At 33.2% G+C, this 23,790-nt stretch overlaps 14 protein-coding genes across 14 annotated transcripts, besides 4 other annotated features; 9 read left to right on the top strand and 5 right to left on the bottom strand.

The window, feature by feature from the left end:
• Window positions 1-220: 220 nt before the first annotated feature.
• Window positions 221-258: a mobile genetic element.
• Window positions 221-258: a terminal%2Cinverted (terminal inverted repeat of Banshee-A3 transposon ID:TVAGG3_0187230).
• Window positions 259-945: 687 nt separating this feature from the next.
• On the top strand, window positions 946-2,076 carry TVAGG3_0187220 (sphingomyelin catabolic process; the record flags this gene model as incomplete). The annotated part of the gene is made up of 1 exon (XM_001296505.2): window positions 946-2,076. The coding sequence occupies one exon, from the start codon at window positions 946-948 to the stop codon at window positions 2,074-2,076; it is 1,131 nt and encodes a 376-aa protein (XP_001296506.2).
• A 515-nt stretch (window positions 2,077-2,591) lies between these two features.
• TVAGG3_0187210 (RNA polymerase II transcription regulator recruiting protein) lies at window positions 2,592-3,119 on the top strand (the record flags this gene model as incomplete). Its single annotated transcript, XM_001296506.1, has 1 exon — window positions 2,592-3,119. One exon carries the CDS (start codon window positions 2,592-2,594, stop codon window positions 3,117-3,119), a length of 528 nt encoding a protein of 175 aa, XP_001296507.1.
• Window positions 3,120-3,988: 869 nt separating this feature from the next.
• Window positions 3,989-4,415, top strand: TVAGG3_0187200 (uncharacterized protein; the record flags this gene model as incomplete). The annotated part of the gene is made up of 1 exon (XM_001296507.2): window positions 3,989-4,415. A coding segment is annotated over one exon (427 nt), but the record flags the coding sequence as incomplete, so codon positions are not given.
• Window positions 4,416-4,423: 8 nt separating this feature from the next.
• On the top strand, window positions 4,424-5,588 carry TVAGG3_0187190 (armadillo (ARM) repeat-containing protein family; the record flags this gene model as incomplete). The annotated part of the gene is made up of 1 exon (XM_001298964.2): window positions 4,424-5,588. A coding segment is annotated over one exon (1,165 nt), but the record flags the coding sequence as incomplete, so codon positions are not given.
• Window positions 5,589-6,389: 801 nt separating this feature from the next.
• On the bottom strand, window positions 6,390-6,653 carry TVAGG3_0187180 (uncharacterized protein; the record flags this gene model as incomplete). The annotated part of the gene is made up of 1 exon (XM_001298965.1): window positions 6,390-6,653. The coding sequence occupies one exon, from the start codon at window positions 6,651-6,653 to the stop codon at window positions 6,390-6,392; it is 264 nt and encodes an 87-aa protein (XP_001298966.1).
• A 151-nt stretch (window positions 6,654-6,804) lies between these two features.
• On the bottom strand, window positions 6,805-7,758 carry TVAGG3_0187170 (peptidase M60-like family; the record flags this gene model as incomplete). Its single annotated transcript, XM_001298966.1, has 1 exon — window positions 6,805-7,758. The coding sequence occupies one exon, from the start codon at window positions 7,756-7,758 to the stop codon at window positions 6,805-6,807; it is 954 nt and encodes a 317-aa protein (XP_001298967.1).
• A 336-nt stretch (window positions 7,759-8,094) lies between these two features.
• TVAGG3_0187160 (uncharacterized protein) lies at window positions 8,095-8,445 on the bottom strand (the record flags this gene model as incomplete). Its single annotated transcript, XM_001298967.1, has 1 exon — window positions 8,095-8,445. One exon carries the CDS (start codon window positions 8,443-8,445, stop codon window positions 8,095-8,097), a length of 351 nt encoding a protein of 116 aa, XP_001298968.1.
• Window positions 8,445-9,182, bottom strand: TVAGG3_0187150 (uncharacterized protein; the record flags this gene model as incomplete). The annotated part of the gene is made up of 1 exon (XM_001298968.2): window positions 8,445-9,182. The coding sequence occupies one exon, from the start codon at window positions 9,180-9,182 to the stop codon at window positions 8,445-8,447; it is 738 nt and encodes a 245-aa protein (XP_001298969.1).
• A 270-nt stretch (window positions 9,183-9,452) lies between these two features.
• Window positions 9,453-11,945: a mobile genetic element.
• Window positions 9,541-10,218, bottom strand: TVAGG3_0187140 (MULE transposase domain-containing protein; the record flags this gene model as incomplete). The annotated part of the gene is made up of 1 exon (XM_051225830.1): window positions 9,541-10,218. A coding segment is annotated over one exon (678 nt), but the record flags the coding sequence as incomplete, so codon positions are not given.
• A 3,284-nt stretch (window positions 11,946-15,229) lies between the features above and the next one.
• Window positions 15,230-23,790: part of a mobile genetic element that runs on past the window's edge.
• TVAGG3_0187120 (phage tail repeat-like family) lies at window positions 17,675-18,259 on the top strand (the record flags this gene model as incomplete). Its single annotated transcript, XM_051225829.1, has 1 exon — window positions 17,675-18,259. The coding sequence occupies one exon, from the start codon at window positions 17,675-17,677 to the stop codon at window positions 18,257-18,259; it is 585 nt and encodes a 194-aa protein (XP_051110815.1).
• On the top strand, window positions 18,441-18,875 carry TVAGG3_0187110 (His-Me finger endonucleases family; the record flags this gene model as incomplete). The annotated part of the gene is made up of 1 exon (XM_051225828.1): window positions 18,441-18,875. One exon carries the CDS (start codon window positions 18,441-18,443, stop codon window positions 18,873-18,875), a length of 435 nt encoding a protein of 144 aa, XP_051110814.1.
• TVAGG3_0187100 (uncharacterized protein) lies at window positions 19,247-20,559 on the top strand (the record flags this gene model as incomplete). The annotated part of the gene is made up of 1 exon (XM_051225827.1): window positions 19,247-20,559. A coding segment is annotated over one exon (1,313 nt), but the record flags the coding sequence as incomplete, so codon positions are not given.
• Window positions 21,543-22,205, top strand: TVAGG3_0187090 (uncharacterized protein; the record flags this gene model as incomplete). The annotated part of the gene is made up of 1 exon (XM_051225826.1): window positions 21,543-22,205. One exon carries the CDS (start codon window positions 21,543-21,545, stop codon window positions 22,203-22,205), a length of 663 nt encoding a protein of 220 aa, XP_051110812.1.
• On the top strand, window positions 22,485-23,052 carry TVAGG3_0187080 (organellar and viral DNA polymerase type B; the record flags this gene model as incomplete). The annotated part of the gene is made up of 1 exon (XM_051225825.1): window positions 22,485-23,052. A coding segment is annotated over one exon (568 nt), but the record flags the coding sequence as incomplete, so codon positions are not given.

Raw genomic sequence — 23,790 nt, 5'->3', positions numbered from 1 at the left:
CCTTCGCTTTTAAGATCATTGAATTTGATTTTTATATAAAATAGTTATATATTAGAAAATAATATGAGTTTATGTGATATTATTTTTCAGAAGATTTTGTGTTCTTCTTCAAAATTTTATTTTTTTATTAAAAAGAATCTTTACAAAATATACATTTACTTTAATTAATATTTAAAAACGTGCTCTATCAAAAGTTCCAAAAATTCAATAGTTTAGCTTTTCTGAGGTGTCACTTTTGATGAATTTCTGTTTACAACACTATTTTTCTCTCCGATAAGATATCAAAAACTTAATTTTTTGAGCAAATCGACTCCGCTTGAATCTGCACATATCCCGTTTATTTTGCAATTATTTGTATTAAAAGGAACATTTCCCTTAAGTTACCTTGAAAAATTCATTAGTTTGCGATATCAAACTTTATTGTTTTAGGTTTATATGTTCAATTCTTATACAATTTACTCCAGTAAGACATAAGTAAGATAGTCTATACAATGAATTTAAATAATTTAGTTCTTTGACATCCCATATTTAAGCTTCTTAAAAAAATTCTTAGTTTAATCTTTATCAATTAAGAAATAAACACTAAGCCAATAATACATTATATTTTATTGAAATTAAGCCAAATGATATGAATTATAATATTGTCTTTTCATAATTCGATTATATTGAGGGCTTTATTAGATATGCATAAGAGTTAATTAGTCTATTTGTATATAAACCAGCTAGCTGATGTTTTAGCGGCCATAAAAAATGATTGCAGAATATGACAGTGCTGGTATTGAAATGAAAGAAGTTAGATATGATAAAGGACATAAAAATAAAAACTACTGGAGACAACTGTTCCGTAATAGAAAGTTCCAGTTTTGCCTAGGAATTTTTATTGGGATGCAATTCTTATTTGTTCTAGGAGTATATTTTGGATTTTATGGAGAAGGAAGTCATAATATGCTTTATTTCTCCGATATTCATTACGATATTGCATACAATCCAATAAAACCATCAAAAACATGGTGCCATGATATCACAAATGAAACAGCTCCTTATTCAAAGTACGGAAAATACGGTTGCGAATCACCAAAAGCACTTGTTGATGCATTCTTTTCAGATCTTAAAAGAATAATTTCAGGTCCAAGATTAATTATGTGCGGAGGTGACACAACAAACACATGGAAGCAGACACATACTTTCGATAAAGTCATTAAAAACATTAACACCGTCGTTGAAAACATGAGAAAAATTTATCCAAATGTTCCTTTTATCTACAACTTAGGCAATGGTGACTATTATCCAAGCTATGGAGCGTTTGATACAGATAAAGAGCAATTTTCTCAAATTGCAGATACATTAGGGGACTATTTAACAGCCGAACAAAAGAAAAACTTTTCGAAAGGAGGATATTACTATTACGATGAAGATCATCACCTCATACGAATAATATCTTTCAATTCAATCATATATACCATTAACAGAAAACTAATTTCCGAAGATGATCCTTATGACCAATTTAAATTCTTAAAGGAAGCCTTACAAACCAAATTCCATAAAGTTCTACTGTTTCACATGCATCCTGGTATCACTGATCCTGAAAAACCTCTTGAATGGCACCAAAAATTTATAGATCAATTTGCAAAGATACTAAATGAGAATCCACCAGATACTATATTATCAGCACATACACATTTCGACATGCTCATGCCAATACATGGAACAGATTTGATTTCTTTAAGTAATCCAGGAATATCTCCGAGATTAGGAAATAATCCAGCATTTAGAGTTTATCACTTTACAAGAGGACAACTATTGGACTATTTCCAATACAATTATGACCTTTCTCAAAGAGATGAAATTCCTAAATGGAAATTTGAATATAAATTTACAGAAACATACAAACATAAGTATATTTCGCAGATGGCTTTGAAGCAAACCATCAAATGGGTCAATAAATCCCTTCAAAACTTCCAACTTTATTTATCTCATTTGCATGCAGGTGGAACCCATAATATGTGGTTCTACAAATGTGTTATGATCATAAACAGCAATGAGGATTATCAGAAATGCATTAATCAGTTCTTTTGAAATATTTTAAGAAATTATTCAGAATTTATTCAACACAAATAGACAAAACATTCTTTTAACAATGCGTTTAATCATTTGGTACGCTGAACTACCTTATTTTTTCAAATTATTTTCTACTCGATATATTTCAGACTTTTACAACATTTTACATAGAACCAGATTGATTTTTACAGACATTGACATACCAATACGCGTGTTTTACAAGTTTATATTTTGTGAAAATTGAATTTTTCAATTTTTTTCTCTGACTGACCATAATTGGTCAGTAACTATCCATAAAATATGCTTAGAAGCATAAAACTAGCTAATTGGCATACATGACTTATAATTCTATCGTCTTTCCATCAAGTTACTGTTTCTGACATTTTACTCCGATAATTTCCGCATAAAATTTTACTTATACGACAAGGAGATGTTTGACATAAAAATTGGAGCGAAATTTCTCAAAAAGTGACAAATATATTTTTCTATCGTTTTTAACGATAGAATTTTTTTTGTTCTCAATTTTTGTCATTATGGAATTGAATCCAGCATTCGTTCCTATACTGAACAACATGATGGCAAACATACAGAACAAGCCAATTACGATACCTCAAAACTTAAATATTCACGAAATCCAAAATTTAATTCAACAATTACCAAAAGTACCACAACCCATAGAGAAAAAGGCAACCACACACAACAAATTTACTCCTGATGACGATGAAAAGCTCAAGAAACTAGTTGTTCAACTCGGAATCGGACAATGGCGCCAAATCGCCTCAATTATGGGCGATAGGACAGCAAGACAATGCCGCGACCGATGGAAAAACTATCTCATGCCTGGAGTTAACACTGCTCCATGGACGGAATACGAAGATAAACTACTTGAACAAAAAGTAAACGAGTTAGGAAGAAAATGGTCTGTAATTGCCAAATTCTTCCCCGGAAGGACAGATATTAACATCAAGAATCGTTACGCATCACATACAACGAAGAAATTCAAAGATGATGAAATCATTAAACCAACAGTTGAGCAACTTGCTCAGCAACAAGCGCAATAACTTTTTTACGTTCATCTCCCTTTATAAATGTTATTTCATATCTTGCTTACATAACTCTTTTTTTTATCGGAAAAATAATTTATTGAAAAAAGCAAAAGTGACCGTTGTAAAGTGCAAACTTCCCTCTGAATTTTTTCTTCAACTCTCAAATCCGAAATAGTACAATATTAATAATCTACATAGCATGAATTTCATTTTTTTCAGCCTAAATATAAAAATTTTTGATTTTTATTCAATAATTTTTTTAATCACAGGGAGATTTACCTAAGATATTGAATCAAATGGCCACAATCAAGATCTGTATACCTTAAACTAATGCATGCCAGCTTCAATTAGAAAAATGTGATTTCATGATTGATTAAATGGAATCATAAAACAGATTATATAATAAAACTCCACAGCAAAATAATAAAGCATATGTACATGAATGAGAATACAATGATTATGCAATCAAACTGTCAGATTATAGCACTAACATCTTACTCAAAATGTATATCTTTTATGGTTAGTGAGAATAAGTAGTTAACCATTGAATATAAAGGATACAATATACAAAATTCCTGCTACAGGATGGATCATATGCACAAAAAAGAATATATATTTTATCGCATAATAATGATAAGGATATTTGATGCGCATACAACAACTACATTGGCAGAAATTTGACATTTGCCTTAATACCATTAGATTAATGTGTAATATTTTATAAATATTTATCTTTATTTGCCTCAGAAATTGAAAATTAATATTTAAATCATCATTAGTAAGCATGATAATACATTTTCACAATACTTTTTATTTTTGGTAAATTTTTTGATGTGATGTAATGAATGCGATTTTACACGGCCTAACATTAGCAAAACCAAATAATGCAATCCCACAACAAACTAACACTGAAAGAAGCTGCATACCAGTCAAACAGACTAATGCAGAGGCTCCTCAACAAAGAACTTCCTTTTGAGGAAGCAAAATCGTTTTTTCAAAATTTTTTACAAAACAAACTCGATTCAAAGCTACTTTCTTTACATTCACGAGCTTCTATAGGAGTATTATTCTCCCAGTGCCTTAGAGAATATGCTCCAATGATTCCATTGGCCAACCAAAGTAATTTAGACCAGATGATTTACATTATGGCCTCAGCTTTAGTTTGCCTTGGAGAACCAACATCAATAGACTACAACTCGGCCTTATCCATACTAGAAAACCTCTTACAAACAAATTCATTTTATTTATTTTCATCTGAAACAGCCATTTTCGCATTAGAGGTCCTCTCAGCCATTAAAACGCAAGAATCAATTACTTTCATGGTCCAATTACTCGAAAATGTCGAAATTCAGTACGATGATATTATTCTTATCGAAAGTTTCATCAATAAAGAGCCATTTCTCACTGCAATCAAGCTCTGTTCAAGGAAAGTACAGAATACAATCATCAATACCTCAAGATCCCTCAGTCCAAAATTATATAAATTTATTTCATCGAATTTGGGCATTGTTGAGGAGATCAATGATCTATATGATGAAAATCCAACAGTAAGGAAGAGCTTTATCAAGAAATCAGTCTCTTTCTTTGAAAATGAGAAATTATTTCCAATAATTGAAACAATTTTATCGAGACACATCGATAACAATGCAGAAGTAAGATTAATGGTACTAAGTATTGCGGAAATCGCAATAAAAAGAGATATAAAACCATTGCTTTCTTCATCATTTGATTCTTTATCAGAAAGAATCACAGATAATGACGAAAGAGTCAGAATGAAAACTTTGGAAATAATCTCTAAGTATCCAAATGTTCCTTTCATATTGATGAAGAAAGGTGCACAAAGAATTGCTGACAAAAACAATTCAATTCAATATTTGGCGGCAAAATTGACATCTAATTTGGTCATTTCACTTTTTGACAAAATGAATCAAACAAATGAAGAACAACCAAATGAAAACTTAAATGACAACGAAGAAATCATCGATGATGACGTGAGTTTTATCAATCTAAAAACAAGAAATTCATATGAAGAAAATGTCACTTTTTATACTAAAAAGAAAACTTCAACTAGAGAAAGAATTAACTCAAGAAAAGAAGAAGAAAATGTCACTTTTCTTTATCCAAAGAAATCTTCAAAGGAAGGAAAATTTGATTCTAGAAGTGACAACGAAAATGTCACTTTTTATAATCCAAAGAAAACTTCAACTAGAGAAAGAATTAACTCAAGAAATGATGAAGAAAATATTGTTATTCATTATGAAGATATTTTAAGAAATAATAAAGGGATTGACAAAGAAATTACATATTTTATGACTTTGTGGATTGACCATTCGAGTGAAAATCATTTGATACAAAACATGATGAATGAAATTCACTCAAAAACAGGTTTGAAGTTCATTGTTTCTCATTGTAATTCTTCTCCTCAAAAATTGTTTATTTCATTGTCAAATGTCACTTTACATGGCAAAGAAATTCTAACATGTGGAAATACAAAACTTGTGAAGTTGTTGATTCCAAAATACAGAAGTATTTTAGAGAAAACTGTCGAAGAAATGATTTCGCAGGATCTCATAACAAATGAACTTTTGACAGTTTTAAATTACATAAATATTTCTGATACAATGTCAAATTTCCTTTCAAAATTGTCAGAAGAAGGAATATTTGTCAAATCAATGGCAAAAGTCAAAAATATCAAATTTGACAAATTTAAATTGAATGATTTACTCAAATTTGCGGTTTTGACAAATAACGTACAAATTTGTGAGAAAATTCAATTTGATCCAAATCTGCCAATGTCAAAATGGAAAATAAGAAGTTTATTTTTGACAAATAAACTGAGAAATGTCAAACCAAAAAGTAACAAATTATTTATTGAGTCAGTTATCAAATCATTTGTTGATGATCAGTTTTATTTAGTTAATTGTTCTTTGTTGGATCCGAAATATTCCAACGAAGTTTTCTTTTCTGTTTGCAAGAAACCAAAATGTCCAACAACTGTTTTAATCTCTTATTCTTTGTTTGTTTCGACAGATGAAGGAAATGAGTTCATGAACTCTTTTTCTTCAGTAATTTCTCTAAGAAAGAGATTCGGTTATTTTGTGGATTTTGACAAATATTACCAAAATGAATTCATAAAAGGTGTCAATGTCAAAACCGCCAGAAATCTTTTCAAATAAAAACTTTACATTTTCTTTTATTTTATAAACACTTATATTTTTGAAATATTCGACTTTTTCTTGCAAAAAGAAAATGGATTTTTTACCATAGTAAAATTCAATAATACTATTAAATATCTACAGCTCCAAAATCATCGGATATTTCCTCTTTATAATTGCAATGCTTCAATTTTCTGTGGATTATAATTCCAACAACGGCAACAATGGCAATCAATGCAACAACACCAATTATACTACCAATAATTATTGGCGCTTGTTTTGATTTGGCGATTATATTTCCTTTTTCGCCCTCACTTGGTGCAATGGTTTTAGTTTCTGTTGGTTTTACATAGGGAGTTGCAGTAGGCATTACAATTGGAGTTGCAGTAGGCATTACAATTGGAGTTGGTTCAAGATCTTTTTCAAGAAAATGGAATTGACATAAATTAATTGATGTTGTTCCTGTACGCTCATCATGCTGAGTAATCTTGACATATCGAGCTCTAGTTACATGTGGGAAAAGAAGATAATATCCAGAGTTGTCATTAAAAAAATGTCAAGTTCTGGTGATAAACAAATAACTCGGTCCAAGATTCATTATCAAGAGAAGTATGAATTGTAAAATGCTTTGTTTTTCCTGCATTTCCTCTTGTTTGTGCCCACCTAATACCAACTAATTCTCTTGGAATTTCTGCATCAATTATCAAAACAGTTAGTTCTTTACTGCTTAATGGATCTGTGAATAAACATGTTGAATTATCATCATCCATCATTCCAGAGAGCGCTGAATTTTGCTGGTTTGAAATATGGACTGAAAAATTAAAGGTACTTCTGTGGAATTTTGAAGGAACTTTATAAACCAAGGGTTGTCTCATTTTCATATCTAAACCAAATCCTCTAAATTTAAAGACCTTTCCTGGCTCCCATTTATCAGCACTAATTATAATATCACTAGAATCCAAAAAACAAACAAAGTTCTCATCTTCATCGCGAATTTCAACACCTCCCATGTTACTCCAGCTTCCTCCACCTTCGAAATCTACAAGAAATCTTAATCTTCCATCATCTAAAATGTAAACCGCTAAAATCTTAGGAACTGCAGTGGAAGGAACTTCTTTTCTATCATAAAAGTGTCTTTCAACAATGTATTCAATAGAAACATTGCAAGGAGGTAAATCTTTGATATAGTTCTTACAGTTGCTGCCACATTGATAAAGTGCAGTTCTATCTAAATGAGGAGATAAATCATGACCAACGATCTTTGAAAATCCAACAACTATCCTTTCTCTCTTAGAAATGCCATCATAATTATTATCTCTTATGTGCCTGCAGAATTTTGGATAAGAATCTTCTCCTGCATAAATTTCCAATTGTCTGAGAATTGGTAAACCATACCAATTTGAATCTCCAAATAATTTTTTATAGTTCAAATAGTTAAAAACGTTAACAAATCTCCTATCTCCTTCCAAACGTGATCTAATGTTATATCTTCTTTGCATCATTAATGGGAAAAGATTATTTGTAAGTTCTGCTTCTTCAATTGGATGGAAATCATACACATGACCATTTTCATGCCACGCTCCCCAATTTTCACCAGACTCTCGGAAGAATCTCGCATCGCATACTCCTGATGAATAGTAATTACCATTATAAAATATGTAAGCTCCAGTTTTATAAGCATATGCACCTGTGTCACCTGATTTACTCAAAACTCGAGTTCCATGGAATTTCCGATGTTTAGGATTCTCATCATTTTCAGTATATCCTAAATATTGAAGATAAATTTCGTGAATATCATTCCATTGACTTAATGCATCATTTAGAGTTAGTCCTTTCTATTTTGCATGTCGAATTCCAGATAAACAACCACCAGCTGTTGTATGTATAATAAAGTTCTGTCCAGATATTTCTGCGACATTCATTAGTTTGCCTTCTACATTATCTAACATTGTATTACTTTGGTATTTTGGATCCTGAGTATATTTTTCTAATTTTTCTTCAAATTCAGTATAATTATCACCTAATTTAAAGCTCATCAATTCATGAGCACCACTGATTCTGCACTGAGGTAGAGGTAAATCGTTTTCATTAGAATAGCAGTTCCAAATTAAAGGGGAATATCGACCATCATTTTGATAAACACGTGTTATATTTCTCATTCCTTGAGAAATGTAAGCACCAAACATCAAATTGGTTCTATCATCTGAGTTCTTTGCAAAATTCTCTCTCCTGATAACATATATTTGCCAGATGGCTGATTTGTATTATGGTCAAAGTTGAAATATGCATTATGGGTTGGTCTGCATTCAATTGTCTGAACAGACTTTTTGACGCCTTCAGGATCATTACGAATTTCATTTATTGCATAAATGTATTCAGAGAATAGATATGGACATGGATGATTATTGACACTTGTTATAAACTCCTGAACCTTTTGAGGATCTTTATATTCATTTGAAAATTCAGACAAGGTGCCATCAGTAAACAGTTTTCTGGCTTCAGTGAGAACAGAATCTTCTCTCCAAAATTCAATTCTCGAGGCAGCAACTTTATTTTGACTGGCACTTGTTACTTCAATTCTGATCGATTTGTAGCATTGCTCAGAACCCAAATCTAGATCGGCTTGGTATGTAAATCTTTCTTCGTTAGTAAATTCTTTCAAAACATTTGAAAATTCTTCACTACATTTGGTTCCAACAATTTTAATATGTTTCCACCATCCAATATCACTATTAAATAGTTGATAAAGAATTCGCCTGAAGGTTAGGTTAGTGTTTGGTTTACTTGACGGCCTATAAAATCCAATGTAAATTTCTCTTGTTGTTCCACCTAAGGTTCCTCTAGATTCCCAAAATGTATCAGCTCTGCCATCTAAAGCGTTCTCAAATGGTTTAGCATTGCTATTTTCTGATGTTACATACATGTCGGTGTCTTTATTTTGATTTATTGTGATTGGCCTGTTGAAAAAACTTCTGTATCTTTCATCCCTCCCTCCAAAAATTTCAGGCCATGAATTTGCAGTCGATAATATCAATGAAAACATAATTTGTAAATAAAAATTCAATTGTTCATTGTTGAATAAAATATTTTTTCATTACTTATTAATAGATACTTGTTTCCTGTAAAAGACAATTCTTGTAAAAATAATTATTTGAAATTTTGAATTAGCCCATTGAAAGTTCTCAAATTATATGAGTGTGGGACAAACTATCCAGTGTCACTTTTTATTAACCTTATTTTAAAAAATTAATAAAATAATAATAAAAAATTATTTGAATCTTTTACATTAATTGTTTCTTTTTTAAAAGTACCTTTAAAGTACAATAAACAAGATTTGAATCTATTGATCCTTGTTGCAAACTTGAATATATTGCTTCAAGCATTTTCAAACATTCGACTTTTTTGTTTTCCAATATTTGTTCATGGTCATTAGCTTTTCGTAATATACGAACAACTTTATCACTATTGATTAATTGAACTTTAAATTTAATCAATAATGCTGGAACAACCGTTGTGTATAATTCAACAACAAAATCGTCTAATCGAATATTCCTTCTCTCTGGGAAATAAGAATGCTTGAGAACTTTGAAATGTGACTCACTGACGTTATTAGTCGCGTCACCTCCGTTGCGATAGCGCTTATTCCAACGATCTAAATGATGCCTCCATTGCCTATCGAAGTACTTTTGGGCTTTCGGTTCAGTGGAAAGAATTTCAAGAATTCGATCATAAACTGCATCTAGGTCTGCAGCTTCTTCTTGAGTGAGGTGCTCTGGAACTTCTTCACTTGTTTCAAACGTTTCTTCTTCTGGAATAAATTCAGAATTGTTTGGATCATCAGAAGATTCTCGTGGTAAAAAGATTTGAGAAGGTTGAAATTCATTTTCGATGAATTCTTCTTCATATTGTTCCTCTTCTTCAATTTCTTCTGCTTGAAGTAAGTGAGATTGAGCTGGTTCCTCTCTAGGATTTTCTTCTTCTTGGTTCTGTTCTTCCTCGGGAGATTCTTCTTTAGTATCGAATACTAATAATTTCATTAGATTATAAAATTCTTCAAAATTGTCTCGTGATTTAAACTTATCCGCTTTTCTTAATATGGCGCGAAGGACATGCACGCCACACCAAAGAATATGACAGTTTGGAATACCTCGCTCAATTGCCTCGGCTATTTGTGGGGCGCAGTCCATACTTATCATCTCGGGTTCTCTATTAATATATTGAAAATAACGACAAACACAATATTGAATATTTTCGCTTGTGTCAGGAGAAATAAAGAAATACAAAAAAGGAAAAACAATAGTATGTTCTGTTTTTCTGTGAGTGCATATAATGGAATGTTAGCCCTTAGAAGTTTATACGTTGAATCGATGTGAAACGTAGAAATTTGGTGACCAAGGGCCTTCGCTTCGAAAGGTGCATATAAAAAAACTAGTTTTCCCGGCTCAGAGATAAATTCAATTAAATCTTCTGGACAACTTTCTTGAACAGATTCGACAAAGATAGCTAAAGAAACTTTTTCATCCGAACTAAAGCGTTTGGAAACAATTTCAGCTCTTTGAGCAAATTTACGTAATGCATCTGGACCTTGTGCAAATATTGAAAGTAACTCTTCGTCTGTATATGAAATATTTAAGTCTTGGAAACACTTAAGTTGAGCTGTAGCATGATTCATATTGTTTTCAAAGTAATGTTTAAGATAATTTCTGACAAATAATGAGGATATTGTTTTTGTTGATTTCGGAGGTGCAGAATGATCATGAGAGTCAGAGTGGATTAGTAGTTCATATTTATCTTGATCTATTATCCGGACTTTGAATTTAGCTTGACATTGTGGATACTTACATTTGTATTCGATCGTGGAGTATTCTTTCCTGCATTTTTGAGAGTAGCCCATGCTAGCTTTTATCTCTTCTTGGATACCAAACTGGAGGAGCTCCATAGTGTTGAATATCACGGGCTCCATACAACAAATTGAATAAGGTATTTCAAAATTTGAAGGAAATGGTCCATCATTGAATGTAGTGGCCGGGAATTGAATGACATACAGATAGTTTGAGGAAATTTGTTATAAATTATAATATAATTGAAGAATTAATTATCAAAACAAGTCTAAGAGCCATTTGTCAGATTTTCCCGAAATGCAAGGTTAAGATTTTAGCAGCGACTAACTTTGAGTGTACATATATAATTGTTATACTGAGTACTTTCTATCTGTGTTACTTATTTGAGTCTAAGAGCCATTTGTCAGATTTTCCCGAAATGCAAGGTTAAGATTTTAGCAGCGACTAACTTTGAGTGTACATATATAATTGTTATACTGAGTACTTTCTATCTGTGTTACTTATTTGAGTCTAAGAGCCATTTGTCAGATTTTCCCGAAATGCAAGGTTAAGATTTTAGCAGCGACTAACTTTGAGTGTACATATATAATTGTTATACTGAGTACTTTCTATCTGTGTTACTTATTTGAGTCTAAGAGCCATTTGTCAGATTTTCCCGAAATGCAAGGTTAAGATTTTAGCAGCGACTAACTTTGAGTGTACATATATAATTGTTATACTGAGTACTTTCTATCTGTGTTACTTATTTGAGTCTAAGAGTCATTTCTACCATAGAACTAGATATTGTCTCTCATTAAATATATATAACTGTAAACTGCTTAATTCATTTATCTATTTAGATAAAAAAAAAAAAAAAAAAAAAAAAAAAGGTAGTGGGGCTTCCAGGGCTGCGCCCCTCTAGCCCCTGAAGATGTTTAGTATAAATGAAGTTCTTATATACGGGTCTTCCAGGAGCTTTTCACAAATTATATATGTTTTCATGTTTTGTCAAGACTTCTTCGTAAAATCAGACAAAAATAATGTTTAGGGTAGAAGGTTAGATATAACCTCTTTTCTAACCTCTTTTCTACCCTCTTGAATTTTCAAGACTTCTTCGTACATGTTTTGTCACTTTTCTGTCACTTTTCAGGTAAAAACATTTTTATTATATATATAAAATGAATTTTACAAAACCACCGTTACCCTTCTTTGGAAATAAGAGTAGATGTAAAGATATTCTATTGAGAGAACTTAAGAAACTACCGAATGGTCTAACATTTGTAGATTTGTTCGGTGGAAGTTTCTATATATCTCATTTGTGCCATACAATATTTCCTGACTCAAAGATTATATGCAATGACTTCGACAACTATATGAACCGTCTCAAACATATTCCAGACACAAACAATATATTGAAAGAGTTGAAAGAAAAGATACCTATAGGTAAGATGGAACGTATACCATTAGATAAGAAAAATACTGTCAGAGAGGTTTTGAAAAAAGCAGAGTATATTGACTGGGATAGTATATCTTCTAGACTATTGTATAGTGGTTCTATAAGAGTTCATGACATTGAAACACTTATGTCAAAAGTTTTATATCTTAACTATACAAAGGTTTTCAAAGAGAACATAGAAAAATATACTGAGGGTATAGAGTTTGTGAGATGTCATTGGACAGAGTTGTATGAAAAATATAAAGACAAGGAAAATGTTTTCTTTATAGTGGACCCGCCGTTCTATAACACATGCGATTTTCAATACCAAGTAGACTGGACTTTGAGAGACTCTTTAGAAACTTTAGACGTTTTACATAACTGTCCATGCTTTTACTTTACATCCGATAAAAGTGGTTTGGAAACCGTTATGAGATGGTTAGAGGACATACATGACTATGAGTTTAGATATGACAAGATAGAATATGAGAGAGGTCCTATAAACCGGAGAAAGTGTCATAACAAAGAAATTTTACTAGTAAGTAAATGTGGTTTGAAATAGGACTACTTGTTTTAGGTTTTTTCCATTGTGTCATTTACTTATTTGACGTGGCAGAAAGATATAGAGAATATGAAGATGAACCAATGCCTGCAAATGTTCAGCATATGTACTCGTAAGAGATATTTTTATCTAATATTAAATGGACGCACAGAACTTAGCGAATGCACAGCAACCTGGACAACCAAACCCAGAGAATATTCCAAATGAAGTTAGAATACAAACTGCAATGGCAAACTATGGTCAAGTGCCAACAGATGTACAAATGCAAACTGCCATGTCAAATGACGCTGCGTTAGGCTTACCACCATGGTATGCAAATATGAGATGGAAAGAGTTTTATACAAACCCGAAGTGGGATATAAACAACTCTATGCAGATGACGCGAACACAGGAGTTGACCCAGAGTATGTTTTCTACCAGAGGAGAAATAGAATGTATGAGCTCCAGTTAAAGAATGCTATGGAACTCAGAAGGAAACGTAAGAGACTAGGTGGACATTAGATTTTTACATATAGTAAAATGGGTTTCTTTGGAAGAATAGGAAACTTCTTTCGAAATGTTGGAAGAGGTATATGGAATGGAATAAAATCTGTCGGAAGAGGAGTATGGAACGGAGTCAAAAATATTGGCAAAAGAGTAGGTCAGTTCGTTGGTATTATACCTAAAGACCCTGAACCAGAAGAACAAGCTCCTGTTATACAACAGCCTGAACCTGCACCACAGTCTAGTTGGCAACCAAATCCAACACCTCAACCGTATTAAAAAATTATATTTTACCGTTCGATAGTAGTTGTATATGAAACTAAGTTCTAAGTAAAACGCATGGTATAATGGAACTATTCTCTTTCTTCCATCTGTTGTAAACCATACTTGAAAGTCTGAAATACTTCCACTCGGCGGTTCATATAGCTTTGTAGGTTTTTCGTAAAAGTCATTTGCCAAGCATAAAAAAGAGTTTTGCGCACCAGAAAATGAAGCATGAACTATAATAGCATCTGAGTCGAAAACATTTTCATATGTTCCATTAGGGTTTTCGACTTCATAAAAGTTCGGGTGTACTGGATATTCTGCAGGCTGATTTAACATCCTCAAAAATCTATACCATGCCAAGTTGTTATATTTTGTAGAAATATAAACGTTTCTCCAAGGTCTTCTATTTTATTGATTTTAACAGTTGCATTTTTCCTGTCATATATAATATCGAGATGGTATTCTCCTTCGTCAATGTTATACTGGTTTGCATATTCGAGATAGATATCGTTTATTTTTTCTTGAAAAGCTTGAAGAGTTGTTTCTAAGTTTACAAGCAAATTCACTTGTAAAAGTTTTCCCTGTTCAAATTTCTCATACGTACGTTTTCTTTGTTATAGTATCGAACTTCAAAACCGACCGTAAATGGGAAACCATGTATGGCTTCTGAAATGAACTTCATTCTACGAAAGCCAATAGCTTTTGTGACGGATGGGTCTCTTAGCCATCTTAGGGGTAGTCAAAACGATAGCCTTCATGCTTTACGGTCTCTGTCTCAAACTTTTGACCGACATTAGTAAAAAGTTCATCTAATGGTTTAGTTGTAGCAACTCTTGAATTTTCTTTTTCTATTGAAAGCATATTTTATCTAGAATAAAAATGTCGAAAGAAACAGCGTCTATGAGAGAAATACAACACAACCGACACTCATTATACAAGCTCTAAATAAGAACACAACAAACTTTTCAAACTATTCTAAGATATCTGAGTCATTGAAAGAAGGAAACTTAAAACTGACAATGAACCCAATGACAGATGAGTTTCTGTTTCAAGACAATAGGAACCATACTGTCTGTATAAATCCAACAAAAGGACTTTTAAACGAGAAACCTATAAAAGAACTTCTTTTGAAAGCAGATGTTGACAACAAAGCTGACAAAGAGTATGTCATTGAAAAAGTTCAAGAAGAACATGACAGAGCAGATGCAACATATGCAACAAAAGCAGATGTTGACAACAAAGCTGACAAAGAGTATGTCATTGAAAAAGTTCAAGAAGAACATGACAGAGCAGATGCAACATATGCAACAAAAGAACATACTCATCCTGAACTAGCAGACAAAACATATGTTGACAATAAAATGTCAAGTGAAGTGACAAGAGCTGAAAACGAATATTCTAAAAAGACTCATACACATACCATTGCAAATATTACAAACTTACAAGAAACCTTAGAGACAAAAGCAAATAAGACTCATACACATACCATTGCAAATATTACAAACTTACAAGAAACCTTAAACAGGAAAAGTGACGTTGGACATACACATACCATTGCAAATATTACAAACTTACAAGAAACCTTAAACAGGAAAAGTGACGTTGGACATACACATACCATTGCAAATATTACAAACTTACAAGAAACCTTAAACAGGAAAAGTGACGTTGGACATACACATACAAGTTTTACAACTTTTACAGCAGATGATATTACACTAAACACAACCTTGCCAAGTAAAGCTCCAACAATACCACCGGCAACAAGTCTTGTAGATACTTTGATATCTAATGACAATAGTATTATACATCTAAGACAGGAACTCAATGTGCTTAAACAAATTTTGCCGAATCTTATTTACCCGGTTGGCTCATTATATACGTCAATGAACTCTACCAGACCAGAAGTAGTACTTGGTTTTGGAACTTGGACTCAAATAGTCGACAGGTTTTTGTATTGTGCAAACTCTTCAAAGGAAACAGGTGGAAGTAAAACGATTTCAGGTGAAAACTTACCTGCACATAGTCACTACGTAGATTTAACTACATCTCTAGAAGGTTGGCATAAGCATAGATATTGGGATTGGACAGGAATGACAAAAGGTAAAGGATATGATGTTAAAGACGACGTTCAGTTTGCTATAAATTGTTACTGGGATGACACTCAGGGAGGAGGAAGCCATACACATCGCGTTTCAGGATATACACAAACAACGGGACAAAGTAAAGACTACATGCCACCTTACATGACAGTTTACGCATGGTATAGAAATGCTTAGTCGTCATTTTCAACTTCTTTAGCATATTCGTCAGGAGTTGTCTTATATTTGTTAGGAACTGTCTTTGAAAGTATACCACCTTGAACCTTAACAAGTTTGAAACGAGGTCTGACAATAGTAGTTTTATCTTCTGCTTGCAGTCTGTACATTTTGCCATGTTTGCCTAAAACTTCATAATATTCTCTTGTATACTTTCTTCTATATTTTACGAACACGAATGTGAGTACCTGTCGAGTTCCCATTGTTGTCATAGTCAATAGTATTTTCATATGGGTCGCGTTTAGGTATTTCTATTTTTACTTTGTCACCTTTCTGAAGTTTGAAGCCTGGCATTCTTTCTTGTTTGTCTCTTTTGACTAAACTATTAAATATATAGTCTTTCTCTAAGTCGGGGTTGTTTTTCATTTCTTCGGGGAGTGGTTTCCCAAACCTTTTTGTTTACGGGTATTGTAAATATTTAAAACTTGTCTCATCTTTGCCATGGAGAAATGTCTGTATTTGTCGTCATATGACATTTCATCTACCTCACCACCTTGTGGTTGGTTTAAGTCTCTTAAGATTTTTATACAACTGTCAATGACACCAAGAGCAGAATGGTTTTGGTCGACAATGAAATATTGGTTTACATTTTTTGAACGCAGATAGTTTTTAATATCGTCTGATTTGAAAGAACTTTCACAGTCAGATGTCAGTTTTGTTGGATGGTATTTGTCAACGAATATTGTCAAAGCAGTTTTTACATCTAAAATATTTTTGGACTGTAATGGTATGGCTTCACAGTATCTTGTGTTTTGACCAACAAATATTAGCCAGTATGGTGGTCCATCTTCTCTATACCTCGGAATGTTTTCCAAGATATCCATAAACCAAGCATTTGGTGTTGAACTAAAGATTTTTATCATGAGTGCTTTCTTTGTTGCCTTAGAAACATAGGGGTCCTTGTTTGGATTCGTCATTTTTTAACCCATAAGAAATGGGTTTATTTGGCGCATTAGCAGGAGTTGCATCCAGATTTTTACCCGCAGTGGGAACAATAGCCAGAGGTGTATTTGGAGTTGGAAGGAAGATTTTGAGTACATTAGGTATACTGAAAGAGAAAGCACAACCTATTATACAAACTGTACAGAAAGGTTGGGATGTAGCACGAGATGCAGCAAATCTTATTCCAAATCCTGAAACAAGAGGAAAAGTTCAAGGATGGATGGACAATGTAGGAAGACAAGCAGGAAACTACTATAACAAAGCAAATGACTACTATAACCAAGCAGGACACTATATGGACCAAGGTGAAAGATTCTTTAACAGAGGATATAACCATGCACAACAATGGGTAAACAATAACCAACCGCAACCACCTCAAACTTGGGGAATGTAAAATTTTTTACTGAGATGAAATGAACAATACAGCATTGAGACAAATGGGTTCAAGATGGATTTGTCGACTTCCAGCAGTTACACAACCACGTGTTTGTCAAGTTCTTCCTATACCTCAGGAAGTTTTAGACCGACTTAAAAAACCTAAACAACCAGTTGAAAACAAACCAAACTAAAATTTTTTACTGAGATGAAATGACCGAAGAAGTTGAAACGGTAGATTTGACACCACAAACAAAAAGTTCAGAACCATTGTCAAAACCTGTCAAAGAACTTACAAATGAAGAGAAAAATTCAATAATAGAAAGTGCCAGGTCTGGAAATACAAACCCTAACTACAAAGTCACTTTTCATAGAAATGGAACGGCTAGTATCTCAAAAAAGAAACAGACTCTCACAAATAAAATATTGAAGTCTGAAGGAGCTTTCGAGACAACAGATGGAAAAGTTTACTTCACCGATCAACAGTTCATTATAGAACATCTCATTGACTTAGAGTCGAAATATTCTAAACTTTACAACAAACACAAAAAGTTGAAAGGAAAACAAAAACAAATGGCATATGATATTTATGAAGATGTTGACGACACAACCATACCTGCAAGTGAGGTAAAGTCAGAGGAACCGAAAAGTGACGAAAAACCAATAGAAGAAGGGAAGCCACAAACTGAAGAAAAACCAAAACCAAAGGTTAGTTTCCAAACTAAACCAAGCCAACCTTCATTAGCTGGTATGGGTTGGCGTCAAAGACTTTTGGCAGCAGGCGGTTATGTAAAGTAAAGAAAAAAAATATTTTTTTATTTTATTTGAAATGTACGCTGGGTTTGTTGGAGAGGACCGTTGGGAAACTTGTTTGTTAGATGAGAAATATGAAATTCACTGTTGTGAGTCATTTGAAGTCAGAAACAAAAAGACAAAAAGAGTTTTAAGCGAATGTGAGCGAAATAACGGATATGCTATGATGAGTATGAGTGGAAAAAAATATTTTAAACATATTGTCATTGCAACTCATTTTATACCGAACCCTAACAATTTACCTCTTGTAGACCACATAAACCGTATAAGAAACGACAATAGACTTGAAAACTTACGCTGGGTCACTTGTTCTGAAAACAGTAAGAACATAGGCAAATTTGGAGATATTGTATTCGAATTTGTCGACGAACTAGAAGATGAAACAATTGAAATTACAGACTATGGTAAGCATACGTTTGAGTTTTACTACTATAGCGAAGAACAAGACTCTTTCTACTTTTATACCGGCGTAAGCTATAGGAAATTACAAGTATGTTTTACTAAGGAAGGCTATGCTTATGTAAACACTAGAGATACAGATGGAAAAAACGTTAAAATATTTCTTAACAAATTCAAGAAGCTATATGGCATACCATTTTAAAACAGTATATTTTTATTTTTATAAAAATGCCCCCATATAGAATGGATAGAAAATCTGCTAGAATAAAAGCAGAGTTAGAAAGATATGGTTGGAAAGTTTCAAAGAATTTTAAATATAGGAAGGGAAGACCCATAAAAGTCTATGACAAACTGGCTGGTCTTCGCTACGAGATGGACTTGGAAACAGCGCGCGCCAATTATCCAAACAGATTAGAGAGGTTAGAAGAAGAACGTCTTATGAACTTGCCTTTCAATGTTAACGAGCCGCAAGTTGAAGGACACGACGGCTTTGCCAGATTCTACTGGAAACATGACGAACAATTGCATCCTTTGAGAAGGAAAAAAGGTAGTGCAGAGGATGGTCATGCTCCCATGGAAAGAACAAGATATGCATATGAAAAGTATCGTGAAGTTAGAAGTCAAATTGGTTCAGGTCGAACCTTTACAGTAAACTTTGACGAAGGAAAGAACAAAGAAGGCTTCATGGGAGTACTTGCTGCTATACAAGACGGAAATAAGAAAGGATATAATCTCAGATTGACTATAACAGATTTGGACGGTCATATATACTATGCGCACGGCAATGTCGCAACAGCCGCACAACTTCTTGACGCTTTCAAGACTACAAAGAGAGAACAAATGGTTGACTCCGACTCAGACATTTTGAATGCAATTGAAGGAATTGTAAGCGTCAAGTTCGAATGGTACCAACCCAACCCTCAAGCAGTCAGACAACATGCTGGGTATTTCCCGTTCAGAAATAAGTCTGACATTGACTTGACAAGGTATGGAATTTACAATTCAATTGAAACAATTGTCAATGAACCTTGTATTCTTACATGTCTCAGGAACTCTGGTCTTGTTACAGATGAGAAAATGAAGTATCTTGAGTCATGTGTGAAGACAAGGTACATGCTCAGAGGGCAATTGGCAAAAGTTGCACCGTTGGCAAATGTCAATATCCGAGTTAACATACCTACAGCTAAAGGTTCTTCACATGACGACTATGTTGTTGACAAAGACTTACCATGGTTGAAGATTGTAATTTTCCACAACCACTTCATGTTGAACGAAAGTCTTACAAACCCATTGTTCGGAAAAGGCAAGTGCAACATTGTCAGAGCTGTTAACATTCTTTTCGAGAAAGGTTTGTTGGAACCAATTCCAGATGACAAGCTGACAGAAAGTTTTGTACCAAAAGACGAAACAAACTTTTCACTGTTAGCAAGACCAAAAGTTGTTCCAGACAAAGTTCTAGTACAAAAGAAGTACACAGTTCCAAAAGGAGTTGGATTGTTCGGATACCAACCTGAACCAGAAGAACTTCCAATGAGGTTGCAAGAACTTCAAGATGCTATAAACAAACTCCCATTGAGACATCCAATTGACGTCAAATTGTATTGGAGAGCATCTGAGTTAGGTCAGAAGGTTTTATATGAAACAGGTTGCTTCGACGATGTTTATGAGATAACAGGAGAAGTTTCTCAGAAGATAAGAGACTCGCTTGAATTTCCACGAACTGGACCGATTGGATGCGACAAGTTCGACTCATACGAAAAAATATACTATGTTGACCTTAACGCTGCGTACATGAGGTTCGTCCAATATATCCCGACTGGAATTCCAAACGAAGATGGTGAGTTCCCGGGAAGGAACTATACAGTTGGAAAAGTCATACAACAACTGTATGATATTAGGAAAGCTTCAAACCCCAAACTTGCAATGACACTCAAATTGCTTATGAATTCGACATGGGGATATTCCATTAAGAAACCTCAAGAGATGAAGAGTAAACATTATGAGAAGGTCGACAACTTTGTTGAAAGGTTTTCTCCTTTTGTTTTGAAGTACGAATTCACTCAAGGTCAAAGTGGCTTAGTAACCACATTAAAACCTATTGTCGAACATTGGTCCTATCCTCAGTTCGCAAAGGCAGTCCTTGACAACTACAACAAATTCTTCTCCGAAGTCAAATCCAAAGTGAAGGTTTACTATGAGAACATTGACGCACTCATGACGAACGAAGAAGGCTATAACAAACTCATTGAAATGGGAATGGTTGGTGAAAAGATGGGCTGTTTTAAGCTAGACAAGGTATTTTCCGAAGTTCATGTACTCTCCAAACGTAAGTACTGGGGTATACTTGAAGACGGGACAGAAATAAAACATTGCATGAAATAAAACATTGCATGAAGTAAAAACGTTTTTAAAACAGTATATTTTTACATATATTAAATGTTTCAGGTTGAAAAAAGAGGTGGAGCCAAAAGTGGCTCGACCTCAAAACAAGCATTTTGTGAAGAATATACCAACCCGCGGAAAACAGCGGGTTGCTTTTTATACAAAGTTCACCCGTTGAATTTGTCATGAATTTCCTTAAGATAGAAAAAAATATATTTTAGGCGACCAGGTCACTCGGTCACTCGGTCACTCGGTCATTTTAACTTCTCTGAAAAAGTGTGACAACATGACATTTTGACAACAACACAGGAAATAGATATTTCATCGTATATTTTTTGTTAAGACTTCATCGTAAATGTTTTGTCAAGACTTCTTCATCGTATATGTTTTGTCGAGATTTTTATCGTTGTGGTCCGACGGTTAAGCCACAAACGAATGTCCGACGTCCCACCAAAAAATATTTTTTTATTTTTATTGTAAGAACAGTATGACAGTCGAAGCAAAAACGTTCACGAACAAATCTAATGGCGAAACATTCACAAAAGGCACTTATAACGGTATTGAAGTCTTACGTAGAGACAAGGATGGTTATATAAATGCAACAAATATGTGTCAGCAGTTTAGGAAAGACTTTAGAAGGTTGTTGGAAAATAAGTCCTGGGAAGAGTATTATACGGCATTTTGTGAAGAATATACCAACCGCCGGAATTCCGACGGTTGCTTTTTATACAAGGTTCATGCAGGAATTCCGGATGAAATCAAACAGGTTAGAGGAACGTATGTAGACCCAAGACTCGTAAACTATATAGCAATGTGGGCTTCTCCAAAATATTGCATAGCAGTTGGAAAAATTCTGGACTCCATAGACAAGAAAGTTCATGAGAAATTAGATGAAGAAGAACTTGAAGATACAGTAGAGAATGCAAAACCTTTGTTCGAACAAGAAGTTAGAAAAATGCATGAAAAACAAATAGAACATGAACGTGAGATATGTTCTGGTTATAGAGACTCTCCATACGAACTAAACCAATGGGAACAAGAAGATTTAAAGAGAGAATTTAGAGAATATGAACTCGCTAAGATAGCATTAGAAGCTGCAGAAAAGAAGTTAAAAGTTTGGGGTCGTTTTGTACAAAAATATTGTGAGTAAATGAACCATTTTTTTCGACAAAAATAATGTTTATGTTAGAATGTTAGATCTAACCTGTTTTCTAACCTCATTTCTAACATCGTAGAAAACACACAAAACTCTTGAATTTTACACCAAAAATATATTTTATGTTAGAATGTTAGATCTAACCTGTTTTCTAACCTCATTTCTAACATCGTAGAAAACTCTCGAAATTCATGAGTTTTGACACTTTCACAAAAAACATAAAAAATAAAATTAGTTTTTAAAAAAATATTTTTTTATTTTTATTGTAAGAACATGTTAGCAACTACAGCACCAAACTCGTTAGTCATGAACCCAACTTCAATGTTAGTAGAGATGAAAAGCTTCATTCCTTCTTCATATACTTTCGAAAAAGAAATCCAGAAGATAAAGCAAGAACTTCTCCAAGGAGATTTAGATTGCACTGCAAAAGATGAAACAGATGAAGAATATCTTTATGAAATGCAGGATATTATTGACCATCTACCTAAACTTCCTGAAATCCAACAACAAAAGCTTACTATTCCAGAATTCGATGAAATAGAAGTCAAAGCAACTGACTCAGTAGAAATAAAGAAGTTCATACGAAAGGTAAATTATGAATTCCTTGGTTTTCATTGCAACCATAAGGTTATGGACAAAGATTGCGATATGGTATATAAGAACATCTCTGACATATACAAATCTGGGGAGTTTAAGACCTACGACAACTTTGTTTCGTTAGTTGCAAAATGTGTTTGGGAAATAAGAGATAAAGATAGTAGGGGTAAGGTATGGAACGAACAAATAAGACCCGCTATGTTCGAGATGAAGAAAACCATTGACGCCTTAGTTGTTTTAGCAGGTAAGGTTTCAGAATATAACGCAAAAATGAACCCGCAATGTTCAAAATGTAAAGCAGCAATGAGGAAATATAACTACTCCGTCAAAGAGATAGAACGTATGCGAAACGACTATGCTGACTTAAAGAAAGAAGTAGAGAAACCAGCAGAAGATAAAATGGACATGTTAGCATTTCTGAACAAAAACTATCCAACTGCTGACGATTTCCTTCTATCTGACGTCAAGAAGAAGTATAAAGAAACTTTCGGTATCGTTAAAACTTTTGACATACTAAAAGAAGAAATAGAAGCTACAAAACTGTTTAGAATTTCACGAATTCACAATGTTTACCATGTAAAACGCTTATAAAATAACTGGGGTAGAAAAGAGGTTAGAAAACAGGTTAGATCTAACATTCTAACATAAACATTATTTTTGCTGAATTCCGTATGAAATTTCATGAGTTTTGTATGTTTTAGACCATGTTAGAAAACATGTTAGAAAACATGTTAGATCTAACATTCTAACATAAACATTATTTTTATTGAATTCCGTATGAAATTTCATGAATTTCCTTAAGATAGAAAATAAAAGCTAGTTTTTTTAAAATATTTTTTTTTATTTTGTATGTAAGAACAGGAAATGTTAAACATTGAGTTTGAAACAGTTAGAAAGATAGACAATGTCACCAAAGTGGTTAGAATAGGTGATTTAAACGTAAGATACTCAAAGAAATACAACAAATATTCTTTGTCAGACA

This window comes from Trichomonas vaginalis, chromosome IV (genome assembly GCF_026262505.1).
Source record: "Trichomonas vaginalis G3 chromosome IV, whole genome shotgun sequence".
In the NCBI taxonomy this organism is placed as follows: domain Eukaryota; phylum Parabasalia; order Trichomonadida; family Trichomonadidae; genus Trichomonas; species Trichomonas vaginalis.
The sequence above is the reverse complement of the archived record's forward strand: the minus strand, read 5'-3'. Positions and strand labels throughout refer to the sequence as shown.